Source organism: Lepus europaeus, chromosome 21, assembly GCF_033115175.1.
Source record: "Lepus europaeus isolate LE1 chromosome 21, mLepTim1.pri, whole genome shotgun sequence".
NCBI lineage: Eukaryota > Metazoa > Chordata > Mammalia > Lagomorpha > Leporidae > Lepus > Lepus europaeus.
Window position 1 is genome coordinate 51,581,060 of NC_084847.1, and position 22,277 is coordinate 51,603,336.

The 22,277-nt window shown below is 60.3% G+C and overlaps 2 protein-coding genes across 2 annotated transcripts in view; one reads left to right on the top strand and one right to left on the bottom strand.

Moving 5' to 3' along the window:
* Positions 1-17,005, top strand: part of LOC133750528 (tyrosine-protein kinase BAZ1B-like) — a 42,442-nt gene extending 25,437 nt beyond the window's left edge. Inside the window, exons 9-14 of the mRNA XM_062180103.1 lie at positions 7,322-7,469; positions 8,308-8,455; positions 11,536-11,651; positions 13,894-14,033; positions 15,004-15,107; positions 15,200-17,005. Of these exons, the coding sequence (XP_062036087.1) occupies positions 7,322-7,469; positions 8,308-8,455; positions 11,536-11,651; positions 13,894-14,033; positions 15,004-15,107; positions 15,200-15,557 (1,014 nt within the window). The 3' untranslated portion in view covers positions 15,558-17,005. The remainder of the gene's footprint in view (positions 1-7,321; positions 7,470-8,307; positions 8,456-11,535; positions 11,652-13,893; positions 14,034-15,003; positions 15,108-15,199) is intronic.
* Positions 17,006-19,452: 2,447 nt separating this feature from the next.
* Positions 19,453-21,483, bottom strand: LOC133750725 (frizzled-9-like). The gene has a single exon (XM_062180379.1). The coding sequence runs from the start codon at positions 21,481-21,483 to the stop codon at positions 19,711-19,713; it is 1,773 nt and encodes a 590-aa protein (XP_062036363.1). The 3' UTR covers positions 19,453-19,710.
* Between the last annotated feature and the right edge of the window lie 794 nt (positions 21,484-22,277).

The following is a 22,277-nucleotide window of genomic DNA, read 5'->3' on the forward strand; positions in this document are numbered from 1 at the left end:
TCTGCTGTGGCCAGGGAGTGCAGTGGAGGATGGCCCAAGTGCTTGGGCCCTGCACCCCATGGGAGACCGGGAAAAGCACCTGGCTCCTGCCATCGGATCAACGCGGTGCGCTGGCCGCAGCGCGCCTACCGCGGCGGCCATTGGAGGGTGAACCAACGGCAAAAGGAAGACCTTTCTCTCTGTCTCTCTCACTGTCCACTCTGCCTGTCAAAATAAATAAATAAATAAGAAAAAAATAAAAAAAAAAATTAAAAAAAGGGGGGGCTTCCCCCACGAGGCAGCTTTCATTTCACACACCAGCTGCAAGTCCCGTGTTACCACCTGAGCCTGCTTTACATTGAAGGTTCGCACAACCACTGCCGCCTCAGGTGTGATGATTTGCGGAAGTGACGCACGGACTCAGGACAGCCTTTTGTCTGGGTTTACTGTGTTGTCATACAGGATGCAAGGCCGAAACAGCCTGCTGGAAGAGATGCGTAGGACAGGCCAGGGGTGAGGTAGGGCGGCGCACAGAGCACCAGGCTCTCTCCACCGTCGCCACTCGAACAGCACCCGCTATGTTCGTCACTGCGGATCATCCCGTCTTGTTTAGAGCCTCAGCGCCAGGTCCCTCGGTTTTCCCTTCCAGGGGGTCATGGACAGGGCTGAGAGTTCCAGCTCTCCTATCACTTGGTCTTTCTGGCGGCCAGCTCCATCTGGAAGTCGCTTAGGGGCCACCGAGGTCATCGCAGTAACATCAGCTCAGTGAGATCCGAGGGTTCCTGTGAACACCAGAGGTGGTCCTGGGAGGAAGTGCCGAGAGCGTTAGGACCGAGGACAGACCCGGCCCGGTCCTTGCCGTGCCACATTTGTGTGCACACACTTTGGTCACCGCGGAGGGGCACTGCGGGCGCCCCTGCCTTGCAGCTGCTGCGGTGATTCTACTGTGACCGTGTCTTTGGTCCCTGCACCTCACTGTGCCCAGAGGTGGACTTGCCGGGTCACGGTGACTCGGCGTTGAGAGCTGTAGCAGCCACCTTGCGGTTTCCCAGGGGCTGCGCCGTCTCGCCGTCTTACCTTCATTTTCCTTCTGGCAGTGCACAGGCATTGTGGTTTCTCCACATCCTCACTGGCGCTCGTTAGGCTCCATGGCTTGGGTGAAGTGGGTAGTTCATTGTGGTTTTTATTTGCGTGTCCCTAATTATCAGTGATGTTGAGAGTCTCTTCAAAATGGCCATGTGCCTGAAATCTTTGGAGAAATGTATATTCAGGTATTTTGCTTTTTTTTTTTTTTTTTTTTTTTTTTTTTGACAAGCAAAGTTAGAGAGAGAGAAAGGTCTTCCTTCCATTGGTTCACCCCTCAAATGGCCGCTATGGCTGGTGCTGCACCGATCCGAAGCCAGGAGCCAGGTGCCTCCTCCTGGTCTCCCATGCGGGTGCAGGGCCCAAGGACCTGGGCCATCCTCCACTGCCTTCTTGGGCCACAGCAGAGAGCTGGGCTGGAAGAGGAGCAACCAGGACAGAATCTGGCGCCCCAACCGGGACTAGAACCTGGGGTGCCGATGCCACAGGCAGAGGATTAGCCTAGTGAGCCGCGGCGCCGGCCCTGCTTGTTTTTTAATTGGGTTGTTTTGTTGTTGAAGTTCTTTCTGTGTTTAGTCTTCTCAGATAAACGACTTACAAATACAGTCTCCCATTCCAGGTGTTCCATTTCATTCTCCTGATAGTGTCTTGATAGTAATTGATGCATTAAAGTTTAAATTTTGATAAAGTCAGTGCAACTCACCTATCTTTCCTTTTTTTAAAAAAAAAATATTTGTTTATGTGAAAGGCGGAGTTATAGAGGGAGAAACAGATGGCTGCAACAGCTGGGGAGTGACCCAGGAGCCAGGAGCTCCATCCAGGTCTCCCAAGTGGGTAACAGTAGCCCAGGCACTTGGGCCATCTTCTGTTGTTTCCCAAGCTGTTAGCAGGGAGCTGGATTGGAAGTGGAGCAGCCGGGACTGGAGCCGGCTGTGCCGCAACACTCGTGTCACCCTCCCCATTTTTCGTTTTGTCACCTCCTCCACTTTTGCTGTCGGATCTCAGAAATCATTGCCGATTCAGTGTCGTGAAGCTTTCCCTCTTCTCAGTACAAGTAGTTGGGTTGGTGCCACGAATATAGGACGTGCGGGTGACGTTCCCAGCTCCTGGCTGCACCCTGGCCCAGCCCGCTGTTGCAGGTGTTTGGCGGGGAAGAGGGGGGAAGCCTCAGGGGAGGTCTCTCTCATTGTCTCCCTGCCTCAGAGGGAGGTCTCTCTCATCGTCTCCCTCAGGGGGAGGTCTCTCTCATTGTCTCCCTCAGGGGGAGGTCTCTCTCATTGTCTCCCTCCCTCAGGGGGAGGTCTCTCTCATTGTCTCCCTCAGGGGGAGGTCTCTCTCATTGTCTCCCTCAGGGGGAGGTCTCTCATTGTCTCCCTCCCTCAGGGGGAGGTCTCTCTCATTGTCTCCCTCAGAGGGAGGTCTCTCTCATTGTCTCCCTCAGGGGGAGGTCTCTCTCATTGTCTCCCTCCCTCAGGGGGAGGTCTCTCTCATTGTCTCCCTGCCTCAGGGGGAGGTCTCTCTCATTGTCTCCCTCCCTCAGGGGGAGGTCTCTCTCATTGTCTCCCTCAGGGGGAGGTCTCTCTCATCGTCTCCCTGCCTCAGGGGGAGGTCTCTCTCATCGTCTCCCTGCCTCAGGGGAGGTCTCTCTCATTGTCTCCCTCCCTCAGGGGGAGGTCTCTCTCATTGTCTCCCTCCCTCAGGGGGAGGTCTCTCTCATTGTCTCCCTCAGGGGGAGGTCTCTCTCATTGTCTCCCTCCCTCAGGGGGAGGTCTCTCTCATTGTCTCCCTCAGGGGGAGGTCTCTCATTGTCTCCCTCAGGGGGAGGTCTCTCTCATTGTCTCCCTCAGGGGGAGGTCTCTCTCATTGTCTCCCTCAGGGGAGGTCTCTCTCATTGTCTCCCTCAGAGGGAGGTCTCTCTCATTGTCTCCCTCAGGGGGAGGTCTCTCTCATCGTCTCCCTCAGAGGGAGGTCTCTCTCATCGTCTCCCTCAGGGGGAGGTCTCTCTCATCGTCTCCCTCAGAGGGAGGTCTCTCTCATCGTCTCCCTCAGGGGGAGGTCTCTCTCATCGTCTCCCTCAGGGGGAGGTCTCTCTCATCGTCTCCCTCAGAGGGAGGTCTCTCTCATCGTCTCCCTCAGGGGGAGGTCTCTCTCATTGTCTCCCTCAGAGGGAGGTCTCTCTCATCGTCTCCCTCAGGGGGAGGTCTCTCTCATCGTCTCCCTCAGGGGGAGGTCTCTCTCATTGTCTCCCTCAGGGGAGGTCTCTCTCATTGTCTCCCTCAGGGGGAGGTCTCTCTCATTGTCTCCCTCAGGGGGAGGTCTCTCTCATTGTCTCCCTCAGGGGGAGGTCTCTCTCATTGTCTCCCTGCCTCAGGGGGAGGTCTCTCTCATTGTCTCCCTCAGGGGGAGGTCTCTCTCATTGTCTCCCTGCCTTTTTAAGTGGAGGAATAAATAATATAATAACGGGCAGCTCCATTTTTGTATGTTGAATGTCAGCTTATGAGGACTTACAAAGAAAAGCACTTGAAGACCCTCTGTTATGGGAGAGGCCCCAGCCTCATCTAACATGGCGTACTTGTCCCTATTCTAGGTTGCCCTCCTCCCTTCCTTTCACAGACATCTGATGAAGCCTGCCGGTGCCAGGCACAGGGCTGGGTCTGGAGGCTTTAAGGAACTGAGTAAAAGCCCTGGGTCCTGGCCCACACGCTAGAGGTGGAAGCAGGAGACAGTGACAGTAGAGTGACAAGTACTGATGAGGAAAAGTGCTGTGAGGGAGGCACGGCCAGGGCAGGCAGGACTTCCCCGAGGACGGCCCAGAGATTGGTCGGAACCGGCTTCTGTCCCAGCACCGGCGCGCACTTTGTTGGTCTGCGTTGCTTCCCAGAGCTCCTCGTTAGGGTGATGCGGGTGATACAGGAAGACGTGGGGATGAGACAGGTCAGCAGAGCGGGGGTTTAGGTAAAGCTGTAGTCCACACTTGCTCAGAAATGGCACACGTGTATTATCTGGCTGGGATTGAGTTGTCGCCTTTCAAGTGGCTGTTGATGACCGAGGCTACCTGCCAGGCGATACTGAGGTGCCGCATAGAGGACCCGTCTGTCGGGCATCGTCGTCAGTGCTGCTGAGTCTGGCCTGGGTTTTGAGGACAGAGCAGTCTTCCCTGACGTGACCCTTCCAGGTGTGGCCTCTTCCCTTGGCGTTTCGTGGTGTTCTCAGTGAGCTCTGTGCGTCTGAGCCCCACCGGGAAGTGGCCTTGCAACTTGTCGGGTGAGACTTGTCCTCCGCGTGGCTGGGGAGGACCTGAGCCCTCCACGTCCAGAGGCGTGGATGGAAAGCCTGGGACGGCTCCCTGGAAAATGAGCGAGGCGCCTCCCAGCCGGCTGTGCCTGCCCTTCCCCAGGGCCAGCGCCCTGCAGCATGGAATTTTCCAGTCCTTGGCTGTGAAGGTTTCCACCCAGCAGGGCCAGGGCTCCCATCCCTGCTGCATTAGAGACTGTATCAGTCTCTAATCCGGGCGTTAGTTCCTTGTTTACAGATGTAGATTATCTCAAATATTCGATGCTTTTTTGTTTCCTTGAGTTAAGTGGAAGACAGTATGTAATGTAGAATTTGGCGAAGGCTGGGTTTTGCTTGACTTTCTGTTTACTTTGGTTGCATTTGTCCTGATCGCTTTGCTGTTTTTCCATTTTCCATGGTCTTCCGTGGAAGACTGACCCGAAGCTGCTGGTATCCCTGCCGGGACGGGATACCTGCCCTTCCAGTGCTGAGCAAGGGCGTTCCTGGTGATTGGATGTACGCCGCCCCCTCTCGATTCTGTCGTTAATACCTGCTTCTCGGGTGGGCCCAACAGTTATAAAAACCTGGTGTGGTTTCCCACCAGGGTAGTGTGTCCGGCCCCCAGCAGCACTGCGGGACAGAGCGTCTGCAGGACGCCACCAGCTGTGGGTGGGGAAGCACACTGGCTGCTGTTTAGCTCGCTTGCTCTTTTTTATTTATTAAAGACATTTTGAAGGACAGAGCTTCCATCGGCTGGTTCACTCTGCAAATACCCGTAGCACCTGGAGCTAGGCCAGGCCGAAGCCGAGAGCCAAGAACTCAGTCTGGGTCCCTTGTGGGTGACAGAAGTCCAAGTATTCGAGCCGTCACCTGCTGTCTCCCAGGCTGTGCATTAGCAGGGAGCAGTGCCAGGGCTCAAACCCTGGCTCTCCTGTGTGGGGTACAGGAGTCTCGAGCAGTCTTCACCCTCCTAACACCAAACACCCACTCCTATCTGCTTTTGAAAACACAGCCTTGAACGTGGTAGATGTCTTGTCTGGGTTTTCTTTGGCATTCTTTGGCCTGTTTGGGATTTTGTGTCATCAGAGACCAGGATGTTCTCTCAAATCTTGAGTGTCTAATAAAAGTGTTTGCCCCTCAAAATCAGAAGCTGGTTGGAGTCAAGGCGGGTTTAGTGGGTGAGGGGATGCTAATGATTGTCCAGTAGGCGCCATGCCGTGTGTGTGGAATGGGGATCAGGGAACCCGCACCTTAAATTGCTGTGAGACTTCAGGCAGACTTTCTTCCCGTGGAAAATAACAAGTGAATGTTACACAGGCATCCAGCGTTGTTCTGAGCAGCTCAGATAGGGAAGCAGCTCACATGTCCACCAGTTGTTGAGTAGATAGAATGTGATCTGTCTGTGCAGTGGAATGTTACTGCGCAGTAAGTGGGAGGAAGATTGTGCGCGTGCATGGGCCTAGAAACACGCTCCGTGACAGAAGCCACTCACAGAAGTGTGTGATCCGCTTAAAATACACCAGGCTAGACAAGCTTATTTCCAAGATCTCTTCAAGTTTAAAAGATAATTTACTGAAGCCAGACTAGCTGCTGGGTGCCCGCATTTTATAACTTAGGACATAATCAGGAAGTGTGGGATTGTGTTCTCCCATACGTGTGTGCACGGGAGCTGACTGTCCACTAGAGGGCAGCTGTGGTCAGAGGGAGCCCAGCTCTCCCTGCCCGATCGCCTCTCCTATAGGTCTGTCACTTCCAGGGGACTTCAGTGCCTAGGGCCACGTGGTGAGGTCCCCTGTGGTGCCGGTGAGCGGTGGGGGCCAGCTAGTTGGCACTAGGGCGTGCGAGCCTTGAGAGCAGCAAGGGCCTCCTTGCGCCTGTTCACTCCTGACCTAGCTGAACACAGGACCTCCACCCAGCTGGTGCTGCTGCTCTGTGCTGTCGGGTGCCGCCTGAGCCTGGCCACGCCCATCTCTGGCACCTTTCCCCACTGGGAGAGCGACGCCCCTACGCTGGCATTTGCTTACCTTTTAGGTCGCAAACACTTGAAAACTTTTTCTTTTTTTAAGATTTATTTATTTTTATTTGGAAGAGTTACACAGAGAGAGGAGAGAGAGAGAGAAAGAGGTCTTCCATCCGGTGGTTCACTCCCCAATTGGCCGCAATGGCTGGAGCTGCGCCAATCTGAAGCCAGGAGCTGGGAGCTTCTTCCAGGTCCCCCATGTGGGTGCAGGAGCCCAAGGACTTGGGCCATCTTCCACTGCTTTCCCAGGCCATAGCGGGGAGCTGGATCAGAAGTGGAGCAGCCAGGTCTCGAAGCGGCACCCATAATGGATGCCGGCGCTTCAGGCCAGGGCTTTAACCTGCTGTGCCACAGCGCCGGCCCCGTTGAAATGTTTTTTAAAAATCACCTTTTGATTAACAAAACGCTATAAATGAATCAGGCTAAATGGCATTTCTGTTTTCCTTAGAGCATGTATAGGGAAGAGGGTGTCTATTACGGAACTGCTAAGTCCACTTCTCCCGTGTCCCTACTGTGCGTGCTCAGGCTGCCTGTTAGTTCATCGGCATTTTTGATGCCGGGCTGAGGCCAGTGTCCAGAGTGAAGGCAGGCTGGTCCTGGACTTGGGACTCGCCCGTGAACGAGGAGTGCTGCAGACGTGACTTAGCATCTTGGCCCCGTAGTCTAGAAGCGTGCTCCGTGTGAGTGCGGGCACAGCGCCTGGAACCGCAGCTGGACAGGCTGCACGCCAGCCTTTACCGCACCTAGGAGCTCCGACTTCTGAGTGACGCTCGGTCTCCAGGTGGAGGACTGTCCTCTCCCTTCTGTGACGCTTGGCACGGTTCCCCCACGCTTTGGAGCCGCCATTTCTTCCAGGATCCCTGAGTGAAACCGGGAAGTGCTTGGAGGCAGGTACCCTAGTGTCTTCCCGTGTGCCTGGTTTGGACGTCGTCGTCGTAATGCTGGCCTGACTTGATCTCTGTTTAGGTTGCGTCTGCACTGGAAAAATGGAAGACGGCAATCCGTGAGGCTCAGACTTTCTCCAGGATGCACGTTCTGCTCGGGATGCTGGACGCGTGCATCAAGTGGGATATGTCCGCAGAGAACGCGCGCTGCAAAGTCTGCCGAAAGAAGGGTATGTCCAGACGGCGTTCCAATCTGGGCGTCCTGGGGTGGGATCTTCGCTCCCGATGCTCTTTCCCCCGAGTGTGCTGGGGCAGACCTCGCCTTCTGAGGGTCTGAGGTCCCACAGTGAGTCCCATCAGGCCCTTTGCTCTCAGTGACACAGGCACAGTTGATGCCATCAGGGAGCAGTTTAGTGAATCTAAAACCGAGTCCTTCGGTTATCTCAGAATTTTAGTATCTGTGAGGTCAGAGCGGGTACGGCCAGCAGGGGGCAGTCTGTGTGGTGAGGATGCTCAGATGGGGCCTCTGCAGGGCAAGGCCAAGATCTTCCCGCTGTCCCTGTGTGCAAAGAGAACTGCATTGCTAAAAGCCGAGTGATTGTGTCCTCGGGGACTGGGGTTATTGTGTGCCGTAGGTTAAAGTTTAATTTCCAAGGATAGGAAAGTCCGTGCAGTCATTCAGGATCAAGCTGATAGAGAAGGGAGGTGGGAGCGGGGAGATGGCCGTGCTCAGTTGATTGGTTTATTTTCATGGGAAGTGGGGGCGTGTGGGGGTCTCAGAGAAGAGCAGACTAAGGGGCATTCCTGGCACCCCTCAGTCAGCGTTAGCTGGCCCAGCCTGGCCCTGCGCAATCTGACGATGTGCGTTAGGAGACCTGGGCCCTCAGTTACCTGTCCTAGTTTATGCTACGTTTCTTTTCAGCAAATGACTGCCTGGAGTGTCAGGGTGCCCCTGTTCTCGAGCGTGTGATGCCCTGTGGCGGTGTGGGCGGGGCGAGCGCTCTGCCTTACAGCTCCGTGGTTGTGGCCAGGCTGCCCGCGGTGCTCTGCAAGCCTCTCTCTCCACAGGTGAGGACGACAAGCTGATCCTCTGTGACGAGTGTAATAAAGCCTTCCACCTGTTCTGTCTGCGGCCGGCCCTCTACGAAGTGCCAGATGGCGAGTGGCAGTGCCCGGCCTGCCAGCCAGCCACTGCCCGGCGCAACTCCCGCGGCAGGTGAGGAGTCTTTGTTCTCAAAAGAAATGAACAAAGAGCTGTCACCGTAGAGCTGCGGTGGCTCACACCGGATCGTTCAGGGGAGCTTTGAGTGGGGTTTTTGGTACAGACCTGATCGTCTCGGGAGGGGCCCAGAGGGCTCTGGTCTGCCTCTAGCTTGATGTTGGGGTGTCAGGTGTTCCCCGCCTGCCCTGTTCTCTGTCTCGGCCAGACCATCTCCAGAAAGAGCACTGCACGAGAGCTTGTGGAAGAAGGGGATTAAAGGTTGAGACTATTTTGATGCAAAAAATGTCATTCTGCATTTTTCATAAGACACATTTTCCACGAACTTGGCGAAGTGCTCTGCCTTCTGCTTCCATGTTGCCCACGTCTCACTTCTTCACAATTAGGTCTCCAGTCAGCACGTGGCGCCCTCTTCCCCACGCGCACTGTCTGCCTCCCCGTCAGGATTGAACTTTGATGCCAGCTTGGATGTGAATTTCTCCCTGGCTTTACATAGCCACTGATTGGCCAGGTGTGGCTAGTCCAGTGTCCAGGAACCGTAGAATCAGCCTGCTGCCCGCCGCTCTCCATGTGTCAGCGGGCAGGCTCAGCTTTCCATTGCCCGTTCTAAACTCACTAGCCTGACTGCTCGCTCGCTCGCTCTTTTTTAATATTTATTATAAAAGAGTAACAGGGAGAGGGAGAGATTGTCTGTGTGCTGGTTCATTCCACAAAAGGCCACAATGGCCAGGCTAAAGCCAGAAGCCAGGAACTTCTTCCAGGCCTCCCACGTGGGTGGCCAGGGCCCAGGTACTTGGGCCATCTTCTGCTGCTTTTCCCAGGCCATAGCAGGAAGCTGGATCAGAAATGGAGCAGCTGAGACACAAACCAGTGTCCATGTGGGATGTCAGGTGGCAGCTTTATCTGCTTTCTACAACACTGGCTCCTAGCCCAATTTCTTAAAAATGTTATTTGTGGCCGGCGCCGCGGCTCACTAGGCTAATCCTCCGCCTGCGGTGCCGGCACACCGAGTTCTAGTCCCAGTCGGGGCGCCGGATTCTGTCCCAGTTGCCCCTCTTCCAGGCCAGCTCTCTGCTGTGGCCAGGGAGTGCAGTGGAGGATGGCCCAAGTGCTTGGGCCCTGCACCCGCATGGGAGACCGGGAGAAGCACCTGGCTCCTGCCATCGGATCAGCGTGGTACCGCCGGCCGCAGCGGCCATTGGAGGGTGAACCAACGGTAAAGGGAAGACCTTTCTCTCTGTCTCTCTCTCTCACTGTCCACTCTGCCTGTCAAAAAAAAAAAAAAAAAGTTATTTGTTTGAAAGGCAGAAAGAGACAGACTTTTCCATCACTGCTTCATTCTCCAAGCGCCCACAGCAGCCGGGACGGGGCCAAGCTAAAACCAGGAGCCTGGAACTCAGTCTCAGTCAGACAGGTCTCCAGATACTTGGAGCCATCGCCACTGCTTCCCGGGGTGTGCTTCAGCAGGAAGCTGGAATTGGAAGTGGAGCCAGGGGCCAGCGCTGTGGCGTAGTGGATACCTGCAGTGCCGGCATCCCATATGGGCGCCGGTTCAAGTCCCGGCTGCTCCACTTCCAATCCAGCTCTCTGCTATGGCCTGGGAAAGCAGTAGAAGATGGCCCAAGTCCTTGGGCCCCTGCACCCACGTGGGAAACCCGGAGGAAGCTCCTAGCTTCAGATCAGTGCAGCTCTGGCCACTGCGGCCAACTGGGGAGTGAACCAGCGGGTGGAAGACCTCTCTCTCTCTTTGCATCTCCTCTCTCTGTGTAACTCTGACTTTCAAATAAATAGATGAATCTTTAAAAAAGGAAATAGTGCCAGGACTTGAACCGCTGTGCTTTGGCAGAGGATTCAGGCAGGCTAAGCAGCGTCCTGTCCACTGTGGTCGGCGGCGGCCCTTTCCCCTGCGGAACCCCCACTCCCCCGTCCCTGGCCTACACTTGGAGACTCTTAACACTGGCCCAGGGTTTGCTGAGCCCCGGTTGCCATCACGTCTGTGTGTGTTCTGGACATTCATTCATCATTCAGCTTTGCCTCCTGTGCTCTCCTCCGTGTTGGGAACGATCTCCGCGTAGCCTGCCCCGCGCCCAGCTAAACCCCTGCTGTCGCTGGGGAGATTGTTTTTATTTAGTTGAAAGGTAGAGTTACAGAGAGGAAGAGAGAGAGGTCTTCTGTCTGCTGGTTCACTCCCCAGATGGCCACAACAGCCAGGGCTGGGCCAGGCAGGAACCAGGAGCCAGGAGCTTCCTCTGGGCGCCCCACCGGGGAAGCAGGGGCCCAAGCACTTGGCCATCTCCGTCGCTTTCCCAGGCTACTAGCAGAGAGCTGGACAGGAAGTGGAGCAGCCGGGACTGGGACTGGAACTGGCAGCCATATGGGATGCCGGTGCTGCAGCCACGCCAGAGCGCCGACCCCGCCACTTTGTTCTTCACTGAGTATCAGTGAGGCCAAGTGCTGATGTTTGCTGAGTTCACACTGAAACGTGAGGCCATCAAAGGGCAGCCCCCTGCAGTGTGGACCCTGGCGTGCTCTCTCAGGGCAGAGCTGTTTGATCTGACCCCACCTTCGCGGTGTCCTCAGCGGCTTCTCCCTGCCTTCCAGCTGCTCTGAGACGCGGGGCTGGGAGCGGCTGTTCTGAGCTGGGATTACCGCGCTTTGATCTTAGGGTCATCTGCAAGCTGCTGGTCATGGAACCGGGCCAGCAAGGTGGAGTCGGGCCAGAGGCGCACCTGCCTGGCTGCTGGGGCTCTGCAGTCCACCCCCCCCCCCCCACGCCGGCAGCTTCCACTACCTGCAGTGTTACATTATCTGGCTCCTTGTGTGAGGCAAAGGCATTGTTTTGTGGGGGAGGGGAGCGTTGTATTGTGGTCTTGATTTCTGTCACCAAGCCATTTGGGGCCTGCTAGAGGAGACAGCTGTTGACACTTGGTTATTCTTCGAGTAGAGCGCTGGCCTGGCCTGGATTTTGGGGTTCCCTGCCCGGAGCAGAGCTGTCAGTCTGGTCTCTGAGAAGCTGGGGGTCCTGGGGGTCGCTGGCCCTCCTCTTCTCAGGACCGCCGTGTGGTTCCTCCTCGCAGGAATTATACCGAAGAGTCGGCCTCTGAAGACAGTGGAGACGCCGAGAGCGATTCGGAGGAGGAGGAAGAGGACGATGACGAGGAGGAGGAAGACTATGAGGTGGCTGGTTTGCGATGTAAGTGTTGGGTTTGTCTGCGCTCTCTCACGGTCTGCCCAGCTGCCGTGGAGAGGCCGGGTGCTGCCGCCTTGCTGGCTGTGTGCTCGTGTTACGGCTGGAGGGGTCCCGGCTGCGCTGTGCCCTGCGCACACTAACAGCAAGCTAGACTCGGTACAGGACTGGGACTTGGACCCAGGCACTTCCTTACGGATTGAGGTTGTCCGAAGCATTGTCTTTTTTTTTTTTTCTTAAGATTTATTTATGCTGGTGCCTTGGCTCACTAGGCTAATCCTCCGCCTGCGGTGCCGGCACCCCGGGTTCTAATCCCGGTCAGGGCGTCGGATTCTGTCCCGGTCGCTCCTCTTCTGTGGCCCGGGAGTACAGTGGAGGATGGCCCAAGTCCTTGGGCCCTGCACCCGTATGGGAGACCAGGAGAGGCACCTGGCTCCTGGCTTCAGATCAGTGCAGTGCGCCGGCCGCAGCGGCCATTGGAGGGTGAACCAACGGCAAAGGAAGACCTCTCCCTCTCTCTCTCTCTTCTCTCTCTCTCTCACTCTCTCATTGTCCACTCTGCCTGTCAAAAAAAAAAGATTTATTTGAAAGGCAGAGCGACAGAGAAGGCTTCCTTCCACTGGCTCACCCCCAGATTCCCGCAGTGCCTGGGGCTGGGCCGGGCCAAAGCTGGCGTCCAGGAACGTGGTGCACGTCTGCCGTGTGGGTGGCAGGCGCACTAGCAGGGAGCTGGGCTGCAAGTGGAGCAGCCGGGACTTGAACTGACGCTCATGCTGATGTTGGCCGGGCGGCCCAACCTGCTTCCCCAAGTGCTGTGCCCTGCCTCCAGCCCAGGGGGCGTCTTGCCTGCCCTTCCAGATTCGAGAGCTCCTGAAGAGGGCAGAGCTGCTCTCGGGTCGGCTGGCCCACTCTGGTCGCAGTCAGGCGACGGGCTGGCAGTTTGCTGCCGTCCCCCGTGGTGTAGCCTGCGACGCTGGGTCTCTGTGTTTGCAGGAGCTCCTTCTGTTTGTTCACTGGGGCAGATTGTCGAAGGGAGTCCCCCTGGGAGGCAGACGTAGTGCCTTCGCCTGGTGTCCCGACGAGGCCGGCCTCGCTTGGCCTGGGCTCACGGCTCGGTGCACATTTGTCTGCGAACAGATTCTGAATGTCTTCTCTGTTTTCACGCTTTTTTTTTTTTTTTAAAGAATTGTTTATTTTATGTGAAAGGTACAATTACAGAGAGAGTCTTCGATCTGCTGGTTCATTCCCCAAATGGCTGCAACAGCCAGAGCTGGGCCAGACAGGAGCCAGGAGCTTCTTCCAGGTCTCCCACGTGGGTGCAGGGGCCCAAGCAGTTAGGCCGTCTCCCAGCAGGGAGCTGGATCGGAAGAGAAGCAGCCAGGAATTGAACCAGTGCTCATACGGGATGCTGGCGCTGCAAGTGGTGGCTTAAGCCACTGTGCCACATTGCCAGCCCCTGTTTTCACATTGATGATTGCCTAGGACTTGTTACTCCCTTTCCAAGGGATTGCTCCCACCTGGGTGTCTAGGACCTCCGTTTGCCCAGAGGGGTCTGAGAAGCCTGTGGCCGCCTTGTTCATGGAAGCTCTGTGCCCCGTCTGTCCAGAGGTCGTCTCCCCACTCCCCACGAGTGACCCAGGCTCTTAGTGAGGAGAGTCGCTGGACTTGATGGAGCAGCCTCGGGCCGGTGCTGGGGCGTTGCTGCCTGCGGGCACGCTGTGGTGTGCCTGCCGCAGACCTGAGCTGCAGGTCTCTGTGGGGACCCTGGACGAGGCTGTGGTGGAAGTGCCCTGGCCATTGCCTGCGGGCACGCTGTGGTGTGCCTGCCGCAGAGCTGAGCCGCAGGTCTCTGTGGGGACCCTGGACGAGGCTGTGGTGGAAGTGCCCTGGCCATTGCCCGTGGTATTCAGAAATGCAGAAATGAGGCTAACCCAGGATGGGTGCAGAGGCGGCCACAGTGCAGGATGGCTCGGGGCCTGCGGACGTGAGGCCGAGCTTTGGCCCGAGGACGTCCTGTAGCTGCCCTGTCAGCTAACGCCTTCGAGGCCTCATTCCTGGAGTGACCGCGCCGCCCCAAGGACGGAGGTCCTGGAGGAGCTGGTGCCAGCGAGGTGCCAGCGTCCGTTCCCCGTCGCAGGAGGAGCAGGGGCACCCTATCCCCTGGAGACCTCCGCACCCCTTCCTGCAGTGCCGTGGCTGCGCCCTCCATGCGCGGCTCTTCCGCGCTGATCCTCTCTTCTCATTGCAGTGAGGCCACGCAAGACCATCCGGGGCAAGCAGAGCGTCATCACCCCTGCAGCCAGGCCAGGCCGCCGCCCGGGGAAGAAGCCCACCCGGCGGGCGCGGCCCAAGGCGCCCCCTGGGGACGACGCTGAGGTGGATGAGCTGGTGAGGGTGACTTTCTGTCCGTCCTCCCCACCCCACCCCACCCCAGCACTAGGAATTTGTCAAGCAACAGGTGGGAGCTCCCCCCCTCCCCCCAGCTTGGGCGGCACCGGCAGCCGCAAGCAGACAGAGGCCCCAGACCCTCCAGGCTGCTATGTCCGGCCTCCCCCTGCTGTGGCCTGCGTCGTGGCCTCAGGGAGCAGGCAGCCTGCAGCTTGTTAAGGTTTTTAAAATAGTTCCCATGTGTCCGCATTGGGCGCAGGGGCCGGGGCTCCTGCGGGAATGTGGGCAATGCCGGGGCCTCGCTGGCTGGCGCGGCTCTGCCCACAGTTGTCGTGGCAGGGGCGGGGCCTGCCTGCCCCCAGCCCGCCGTGTCTTAGCACTTTTGTTTCAGGTCTCGCTTGCACTGTAAGGAATAAAAAGCAGCTCTTGAAAATGTGCCTGTTTCGACAGATTCCACTGCGCTTGGGGCACAAAGCAAGCCACTGGGGAGGCCAGAGGGCGCCGGCAGATCCTTTGTTTGCCCAGCCCTGCCCCGGTGAACTCCGGCTCCTGTGCCTACCTGGAAGGGGCCCCTCGCTTGCCTGGCCTGCGCTGGCAGAGCTGGGGCAGCCACAGCTCTCGCTTTGCTTAGACCCTGGAGACGCCCCAGCCCCACACACCTCTGGGCTCGGTGCAGTGGCTTGATGGTGCCCCCGCGGCATCACCTTGACCCCAGGTCCTTCTGCTCTCCGACAGGGCTGCTCTCGGCTCAGCAGCCGCCCGGGGAGGGGACACGGGGCTGCTGGGGCGTGGCCTGGCCCGCTGTGGGGCGATGCCGGCGCCTGCGCGCCCGGAAACACCTGACCTCCGTCCTTGTCTCCCTCTGCAGATGCCCGAGTCTTGCCCTGTGCTGCCCCTCCTCCCCCTCCCCTCCTCCTCCTCTCCCCTCTCCCCCCTCCCCCACACTCACGGTCCTTTCTCCCCATGCCAGGTGCTTCAGACGAAGCGGGGCTCCCGGAGGCAGAGCCTGGAGCTGCAGAAGTGCGAGGAGATCCTGCACAAGGTGGTGAAGTACCGCTTCAGCTGGCCCTTCAGGTGAGCCCCACCCCTGGGCCCTGGGAGGGCGTGGCTCGCGGGGGTCCCGGACTGGCTGAGTCACGCGGGCTTCCTGCGGGTTCTCCCCCCAGGGAGCCCGTGACGCGGGATGAGGCCGAGGACTACTATGACGTCATCAGCCACCCCATGGACTTCCAGACGATGCAGAACAAGTGCTCGTGCGGGGACTACCGCTCGGTGCAGGAGTTCCTGGGCGACATGAAGCAGGTGTTCAGCAACGCCGAGCTCTACAACTGCCGCGGCAGCCACGTGCTCAGCTGCATGGCGAAGACGGAACAGTGCCTGGTGGCCCTGCTGCGCAAGCACCTGCCCGGCCACCCCTACGTCCGCAGGAAGCGCAAGAAGGTTCCCGATCGGCCCGCCGAGGACGGAGCGGACAGTGAGCCCGAGCCCGCGGGCCAGTCCCGGGGACGAAGACAGAGGAAGTAGAGAGGCGGGCCCCGGTGAGGGAGCTGAGTTGGGGGGTGGGTAGCCGGAGACAGCAAGGGAACAGGAACGGGAGGAGAGGGTTGGGGGCACCCAGGAGAGGTGGCCGCGCTCTCCTGGCCTGGGCGGGGCTCTCTGCCCAGAGGCGCCTCCTTTCTGAGTTTCCAGAGAGGCCGAGGGCACAGCTTGTCCTGGGAACCCGGTCCCTATCCCTTCCATTCCCTAGGGCCCCTCCCACTCTGGCGACCACAGCAGGTCGGCGGGCGTGGGCTGACCGCACGCTGTGGCTGTGCAGCCTCACTGCCTTCAGCCCGGACGCCCCTCCCCCCGCGGCAGCGTCGGTGAGTGCCATGCACGCAGGATCTGTGTTCACCAGCATTGCGGGGGCAAAGGTCACGTCCCGAGCCATTCCTGAATACCTCTCCCCAGTGCCATCACCCCCCCCCAACAAAAATTTAAAAAAAAAAAAAAAAAAAACAACGAAGGCACTTCACGCGAGACTGGCGTCCTGCTTCTAATCATGCATGTAGCCCTTACTGTGAGGCCTGGCCGCGGGTGCTGGGCTGGCCCGCCCACACCAGACAAGCTCTTGGGGGAGCAGAAGACAAGCAGGAGGAATGGAATTGTTGACGTTTTTTAAATTGACTTTTCTAGTTATTAAAAGTTGCTTGTTTCAGCAGTGACGTTGTATAAAGAACATCCTGTAACATACTTGTCACCTTGCTTTGGCACATGTACAGTACGATTTCTAGGATGGTGTTTGCTCTACTCCCTCCCGCAGAGGCTGGGCTGGGCCCGTCCAGCAGGTGGCTGCCGCTGCCCAGCCGCTCAGCCTTCAGCTTGTGGCTCCTTGGGAGCCTGCGCGCCCGTGGTCAGGGCCCGGGCGTGGGAGGGCCCCCTCCCCGCAGCCATCGAGCGCTCACGGCGCGCGCAGGCCAGGCTTTGTAGTCGTCTTTCCCTTTTATGACAGATTTTGATAAAAGTACAGAACAGGGTTTCATTTTCTTTTCTATCAGCTTTGAATCCGGGAGGTTGGAGCCCCTCGGCGCTCCTGTCCCTATTTAAGTTAAAGGAGAAGCGGCCTGGGAAGGGGACCATGCTTGGAGGACTGGGGAGAGGGCCTCTGGGCGGTGACGCCCGGCTGCAGACCGGCTCCCGCCGAGGACCCCGGGGCCGGCGCGCGCGCGTTCACCGTCCCTCCTCCCGCAGGCCTGGAGCTAGCCCCGATGTCCAGTTCCGTGACCCTGGCCGCTGCGCCCTCCCCCGCCTCTGTCCCAGGTCCAGTCTGTCCTTGTTGGTAGTGAGAATCCTACGTTCCCACCTAAGTGACATCGGAGCCGGTGGTTGTTTTTTTAAGTCGTCTTTAAGGAGGAAGGGCCCCGTTCAAGGGTGAACTTGTAATAAATTGGAATTTCAAATAAACATTATGTACTTGTGTTTATAAAGAAGAACCATGGTGCCGGACCTTCCTTTGCATGCTCGGGGCTGGGAGCCGGGGCCTCCCCACCGCCCGGCCTTGTCCCTGACTGCAGGGCCTCGGCCTCCAGGCTTATTCCCGACGTCCTGGGCGACGGAATGGTGACCCCCAAGCCTCTCCTGGTCTTTTCTCAGCGCCCCCCCCCCAACTCACTGGAAACAAGGTTACAAGAACACGTCTGGTCAGGCTTCACTTTGGGAATCTGTGTGGTCCTTGAAAAGATCTATTTATTTAGGGGAGAGAGACAGAGCTCCCAACTGCAGGTTCACTCCCCAAATGGCCAGAAAGACCCGAGCTGGGCCAATCAGGAGCTTTCTCCAGGTCTCCCACGCGGGTGCAGGGGCCCCAGCATGTGGGCCACCTTCCACTGCTTTCCCAGGCCATAGCAGGCCGCTGGATTGGTCCAGCCAGGACACCCAGCAGCACCCATGTGGGATGCCGGTGCTGCAGGCAGTGGCTTTACCTGCTGTGCCACAGTGCCGGCCCCCTTGGGTGGTCCTTTAATTTTGAGGGAAAGTTTGACATTTTAAAAAGATTTTTAAGGAGAATCTCAACACAGAATGAAAAGCAGTGAATCCCCGCGGCCTTGGCATGGACCCCTGTGCCACAGGCCAGCCTCACGAAGTCACAACGGTTGTGGGCAGCACCCAGCCTAGGGGCTACAGATACCCAGATCTCACTCGCATCCTGTGTCCGCCAGAGCCAGCAGCAGCGGGGAGCCCTCAGCCTTGGGTGCAGGTTCCACCCTGGTGAGCAGGGGCCCAGGCACTGCTTGGATTCCGCTCTGGCCTGGGAGCCCTGGGGGAGAAAGTTGAGCTACCTCTGGGTGTGTCCCACAGGTCCGGGCACACACAGGATGTGAGAACTTCGTCTGGGGCTCTCCTGAGACCTCCTGTGTTGGGAGGGGGCGTGGTCTCACACAGCTGTGGCTGGATTCCAAATAGGCAGCTAAGCTCAGAGCCTGTGCCTCTCCCTACCTGCAGGGCACCACACACCAGGCAGGAAGAGGGTCCTGCTTGGGTTCCTCCCTCTCCTCCCCCCTGCCCTGGACCTTAAAGCTCCCTGAGTCCAGCTACTCCCTGCAGGGTTTGGCCTCTGGTTGCCTGCCCATAGTGTGGACCAGCTCACTCAGATCCACGGGGCAGGCTCTGTGCATCCGGGCACGTGGCAGCACAGTTGCCGAGGTGCCTTTGGCTCTGGAAGGTTCCCTCTGGAGCAGAGGGCGGGTGGAGCTGGGGGAGGGTGGTCGTCTCCCTGCCCGCCTTGCCCAAGCTTCTCTGGACACAACCTCCCTAGGCCGCCCACACACAGGAGCTACCGGAAGCTCCTAGGACGCACTGGCTTTTCCGAGCCTGGAGCGTCCGACCGCCGTGTGATCTGAGCGGGCTGAGCCCTCCCTGCACGTGGGGAGAGGCCCGGAGGCAGGACCTGGGCCAGGGTCCATTTCCCACTGGGTCCGGGACTTTTCCAAAGCCTCGGCGGCCATGGCCCTGCCCTCCAAGTCCTGGCCAGCGTGAACCAGCCCAGCCTCAGAGCTGAGCCTCCCGGGACCCTGCTGCCCTGAGCACCAGCCCCGGGCTTGTTACCAAGCCCCAGGCCATCCCCTGGCCACTGACAGCCCTGCGGATGCTGACTTCCCAACTCCACTTGGGTTGGTGCAGGGTGGAGAGTGTGGCCTGGGAAACCCTGGAGGCAGGGAGAGGAGTGGGCTAATTGAGCTCCCCCCTCCCTGGGGCCGCCCCTTGGCTGGGCCCTGGGTGGGGAGGGGGAGGGTCTGCCTGGTGCTGTCAGTGCTGGCCGTGTGGCGTAGGCACCCAGGGATTGTAAGGAAAACCTGCACCTGGCTGGAGTCACGCCCCCCCCAAGATGGTGGGCTCTGATCCCAAAGTGACAGGGGTCTCTGGGATGGCCACACCCACACAGCAACCCTGAGCTGCCCCAGCACCCAGGTCTCCTGCACACACACGGGCAGGGGGCCTCTGTGGGGCTCCCCGCCTGCCCCACTGTCCCCACTGCCATCGGCTTCCCCAGTCTTCCCACAGCGCCAGGAGCCGGGGGGCTAACTCCCACTGAGCCCACGTCCCCAGTGTGGCCCCGTGTGCACTCAGAGATGGTGGGAGGTTAGGGGGGACCCACCAGCGACCTGGGGCGCCCCAGCCGGCATCCTGGGTTCCCTTGAAAAGCACAGGGCTCGGTGACAGGCAAAGGGGAGAGGAAGGAACAGCGCCCCCTGCAGTTGGGACACAGTGACACAGGGCACAGCAGCTCTGCCCGGACCCCTCCCTCCGGGTTGGTGGCGAGCCCAGCACCTGCCCTCTGCCAGCGCTGCCCGCAAGGGAGCCCCTGCGGGGGCCCTCGCCCTGCGACCGTCCCCCTTCCCGGCCCAGAGAGGACTCAGCGGTGCCACACGGGGGTTTATTCCAGTCACAGCTTCCAGAGAAACGCAACAATAAATTACATCATTAAATAAACTCCTGCTGCGTCCTGCCCGCTTCCCCGCCCCCTCCTGCCTGGAGTGCGCCCCCTCTCCCGGGACCCTGTGGGGCCTCAGCCAGACCCGCCCCCTGCATCAAGGGAGGGGGGGACGCACGCGGACGGGCGCCTCGCTGGGTCCTCAGGCCCTGCACACTCACTGGCCTGACCCTGACAGCTGGGCCGCCTGAGCCAGGCCATGAGCCCCTAGAGGTGGGTGGGGTTCTCCAGACAAGGGTCCGTCTTGGTCATGTGCAGGACCACGGTGGGGGCCTTGTAGTGGCAGTGGGTGCCACGGCCGTAGCCCCCGGGCGCCCGGCAGGCCTTGGCCCGGGCCCGGCCAGCTGCCAACTTCCGGTGGCACAGGCTCTGCCAAGTCTGCAGAGTCTTGGAGCTCCACACCCAGACCCCGCTGGTGATGCCCACCACCAGCGACATGAAGATCTTGAGCATGAAGACGGCCACGGTGGGCACCGAGCCCCCGGGCAGGGAGCAGTCCCTGCGGCCGCCGGGCAGGGCGGCGGCGGCGCACGGCTGCTCCGTGGCACGCAGGCGCCAGTAGTCCATGTTGAGGCGCTCGTAGACGTAGCACACGATGACGCAGGTGGCCGGCACCGTGTAGAGGATGGAGAAGACCCCGATCTTGACCATGAGCTTCTCCAGCTTCTCCGTGTTGGTGCCGCCTGTCTTCATGATCTTCCGGATGTGGAACAGGGCCACGAAGCCGGTCAGGAGGAAGCTGGTGCCCAGCACCAGGTAGCAGGAGAGGGGCACCAGCACGAAGCCCGTGAGCGCCGCGGCGTCCATGCTGGCCACGTAGCAGAGCCCGGTCAGCTCATCCCCGGCCACCTTGCGCAGCGTCAGGATGACGATGGTCTTGAGCGCCGGCAGGCCCCAGGCGGCCAGGTGGAAGTAGCTGCCGTGCGCCTCGATGGCTTCGTGGCCCCACTTCTTGCCGGCCGCCAGGAACCAGGTGAGCGTGAGGACCACCCACCAGAGCGAGCTGGCCATGCCGAAGTAGTAGAGCAGCAGGAAGACCAGGGTGCAGCCCGTGCTCTCCAAGCCCTCCTGGATCACGTAGAGCGCGCCCGCCTCCTGGTCGCAGGCCACGCTCTGCGCGCCCGCCACGGCGCGGATGAGGAAGGCCAGTGAGTAGACGTTGTAGCACATGGAGAGGAAGATGATGGGGCGCTCCGGGTACTGGAAGCGGTGCGGCTCCAGCAGGAAGGTGAGCACGGTGAAGGCGGTGGAGCAGAAGCAGAGCGCCGACCACACGGCCATCCAGACGAGCGCGAAGTCCTTGTCGCGCCGCGACCAGAACACCTCGACGCCCGGCCCGCAGCGCGGCGCGCACGAGCGGCTCCTCTCCACGTACTGGAACTTCTCGGGGTTGGCGCAGGCGCCGGCGCCGCCGCCCGCGCCCGCCTCGCCGGGGGGCCTGGCCGGCCGCGGCGCCACGGGCAGCATGCCCAGGCCCTTGTGCGGCTCGGCGGGGCCGGCCGTGGCGTTCTCGGGCGCCTCCATGCACAGCGCGTGCGGGTCGTTGCGCGTGGGCAGCCGCGCGCAGTCGAGCGAGTCGGGCCAGCCGAAGTTGAACTGCTCCATGATGGGCGCGCAGCGCAGGCGGGCCTGCTCGCACATGGGCCGGCAGGCGGGGATGGGCGTCGAGACCTGGTCGGTGCACATGGGCGCGTACAGCGAGCACAGGAAGAAGCGCAGGTGCCCGTGGCAGCCGTACTGCACGAGCGGCGCGAACTCGGCCAGCTCGGCGGCCGCCTCGCCTTGCGACGTGTGGCCCAGCAGGTTGGGCATGCGGGTCAGGTTGTAGCCGATGCCGCGGCACATGGGGATAGCCACCGCCTGGCACGGCGCCGGCCCGCGCCCGCGCTCCGGGTCGAAGCGGCCGATCTCCAGCGCCGCGCCGCCCGCCGCCAGCAGCTGCCACAGCAGCAGCGCCCCGCGGAGCGGCGGCGCGGCCATCCCGGGCAGCCCCGGCTCACTCGGGCCGCGCCGTCCCGCGCCCCCGTGCCTGCCCGCCACGTCGCGGCGCGCGGGCCATCGCCGAGCCGCCCCCGCCGCCACCACCCACGTGTGTCCGGGCGCCGCCGGGAGCCGCGGGCAGCGCGCGGACAGCCGCCCGAGGCGCAAGAGGGGCCGAGCCCGCCGAGCCGCCGCCGCTCCAGCCGCCGCCGAGCCAGAGCGGGCGCCGTCTCCCCGCGGCCGCGGCTACAAACCCCGGGGCGGGGGCTCGCGGCGGGGGCCACGCCCAGAGGCGGGGCCTCCTGGCCGCCGAGCACGCCCCCCGCCGGACTTTAAAGGCACAGCATCTCGCAGCCCGGCGGGAGGCCAGGGTGCCTGGGAGGCGCCGTCTGCCTGCTCCCCACGCGTTGCCCCTCGGCTGCCCAGCTTGTCCCCGCGGCAGGGCCGGTCTGCGGGAGGCTCCCCCGCTGCCCACACGCCCGTCCGCGCCGCCTCTTCCTCTACCCCAGGGGAGCAGGGGGGAAACCACTTCTAAGGTGTCCACTTTCCGCCTTGGGCGCAGTGACAGCCCGAGCTAGCCTCCGCCACTTCACCGATTGCACCTGACCTCGGGCTCCTGTCTGCGAGCCTCAGTTTCCTCTTGTGTACAGCAGACAGGCGGTCACACAACTGTGCACCTGCTTTGGGCCCGCGACGCGCCCCCCCCCCCCAGTCGTCCCGTAGTCACTGTCCCCATTTCCAGGTGTGTAACCTGAGGCTCCGAGAGGGCTGGCCACAGCTGCTGTTTTCTCTTT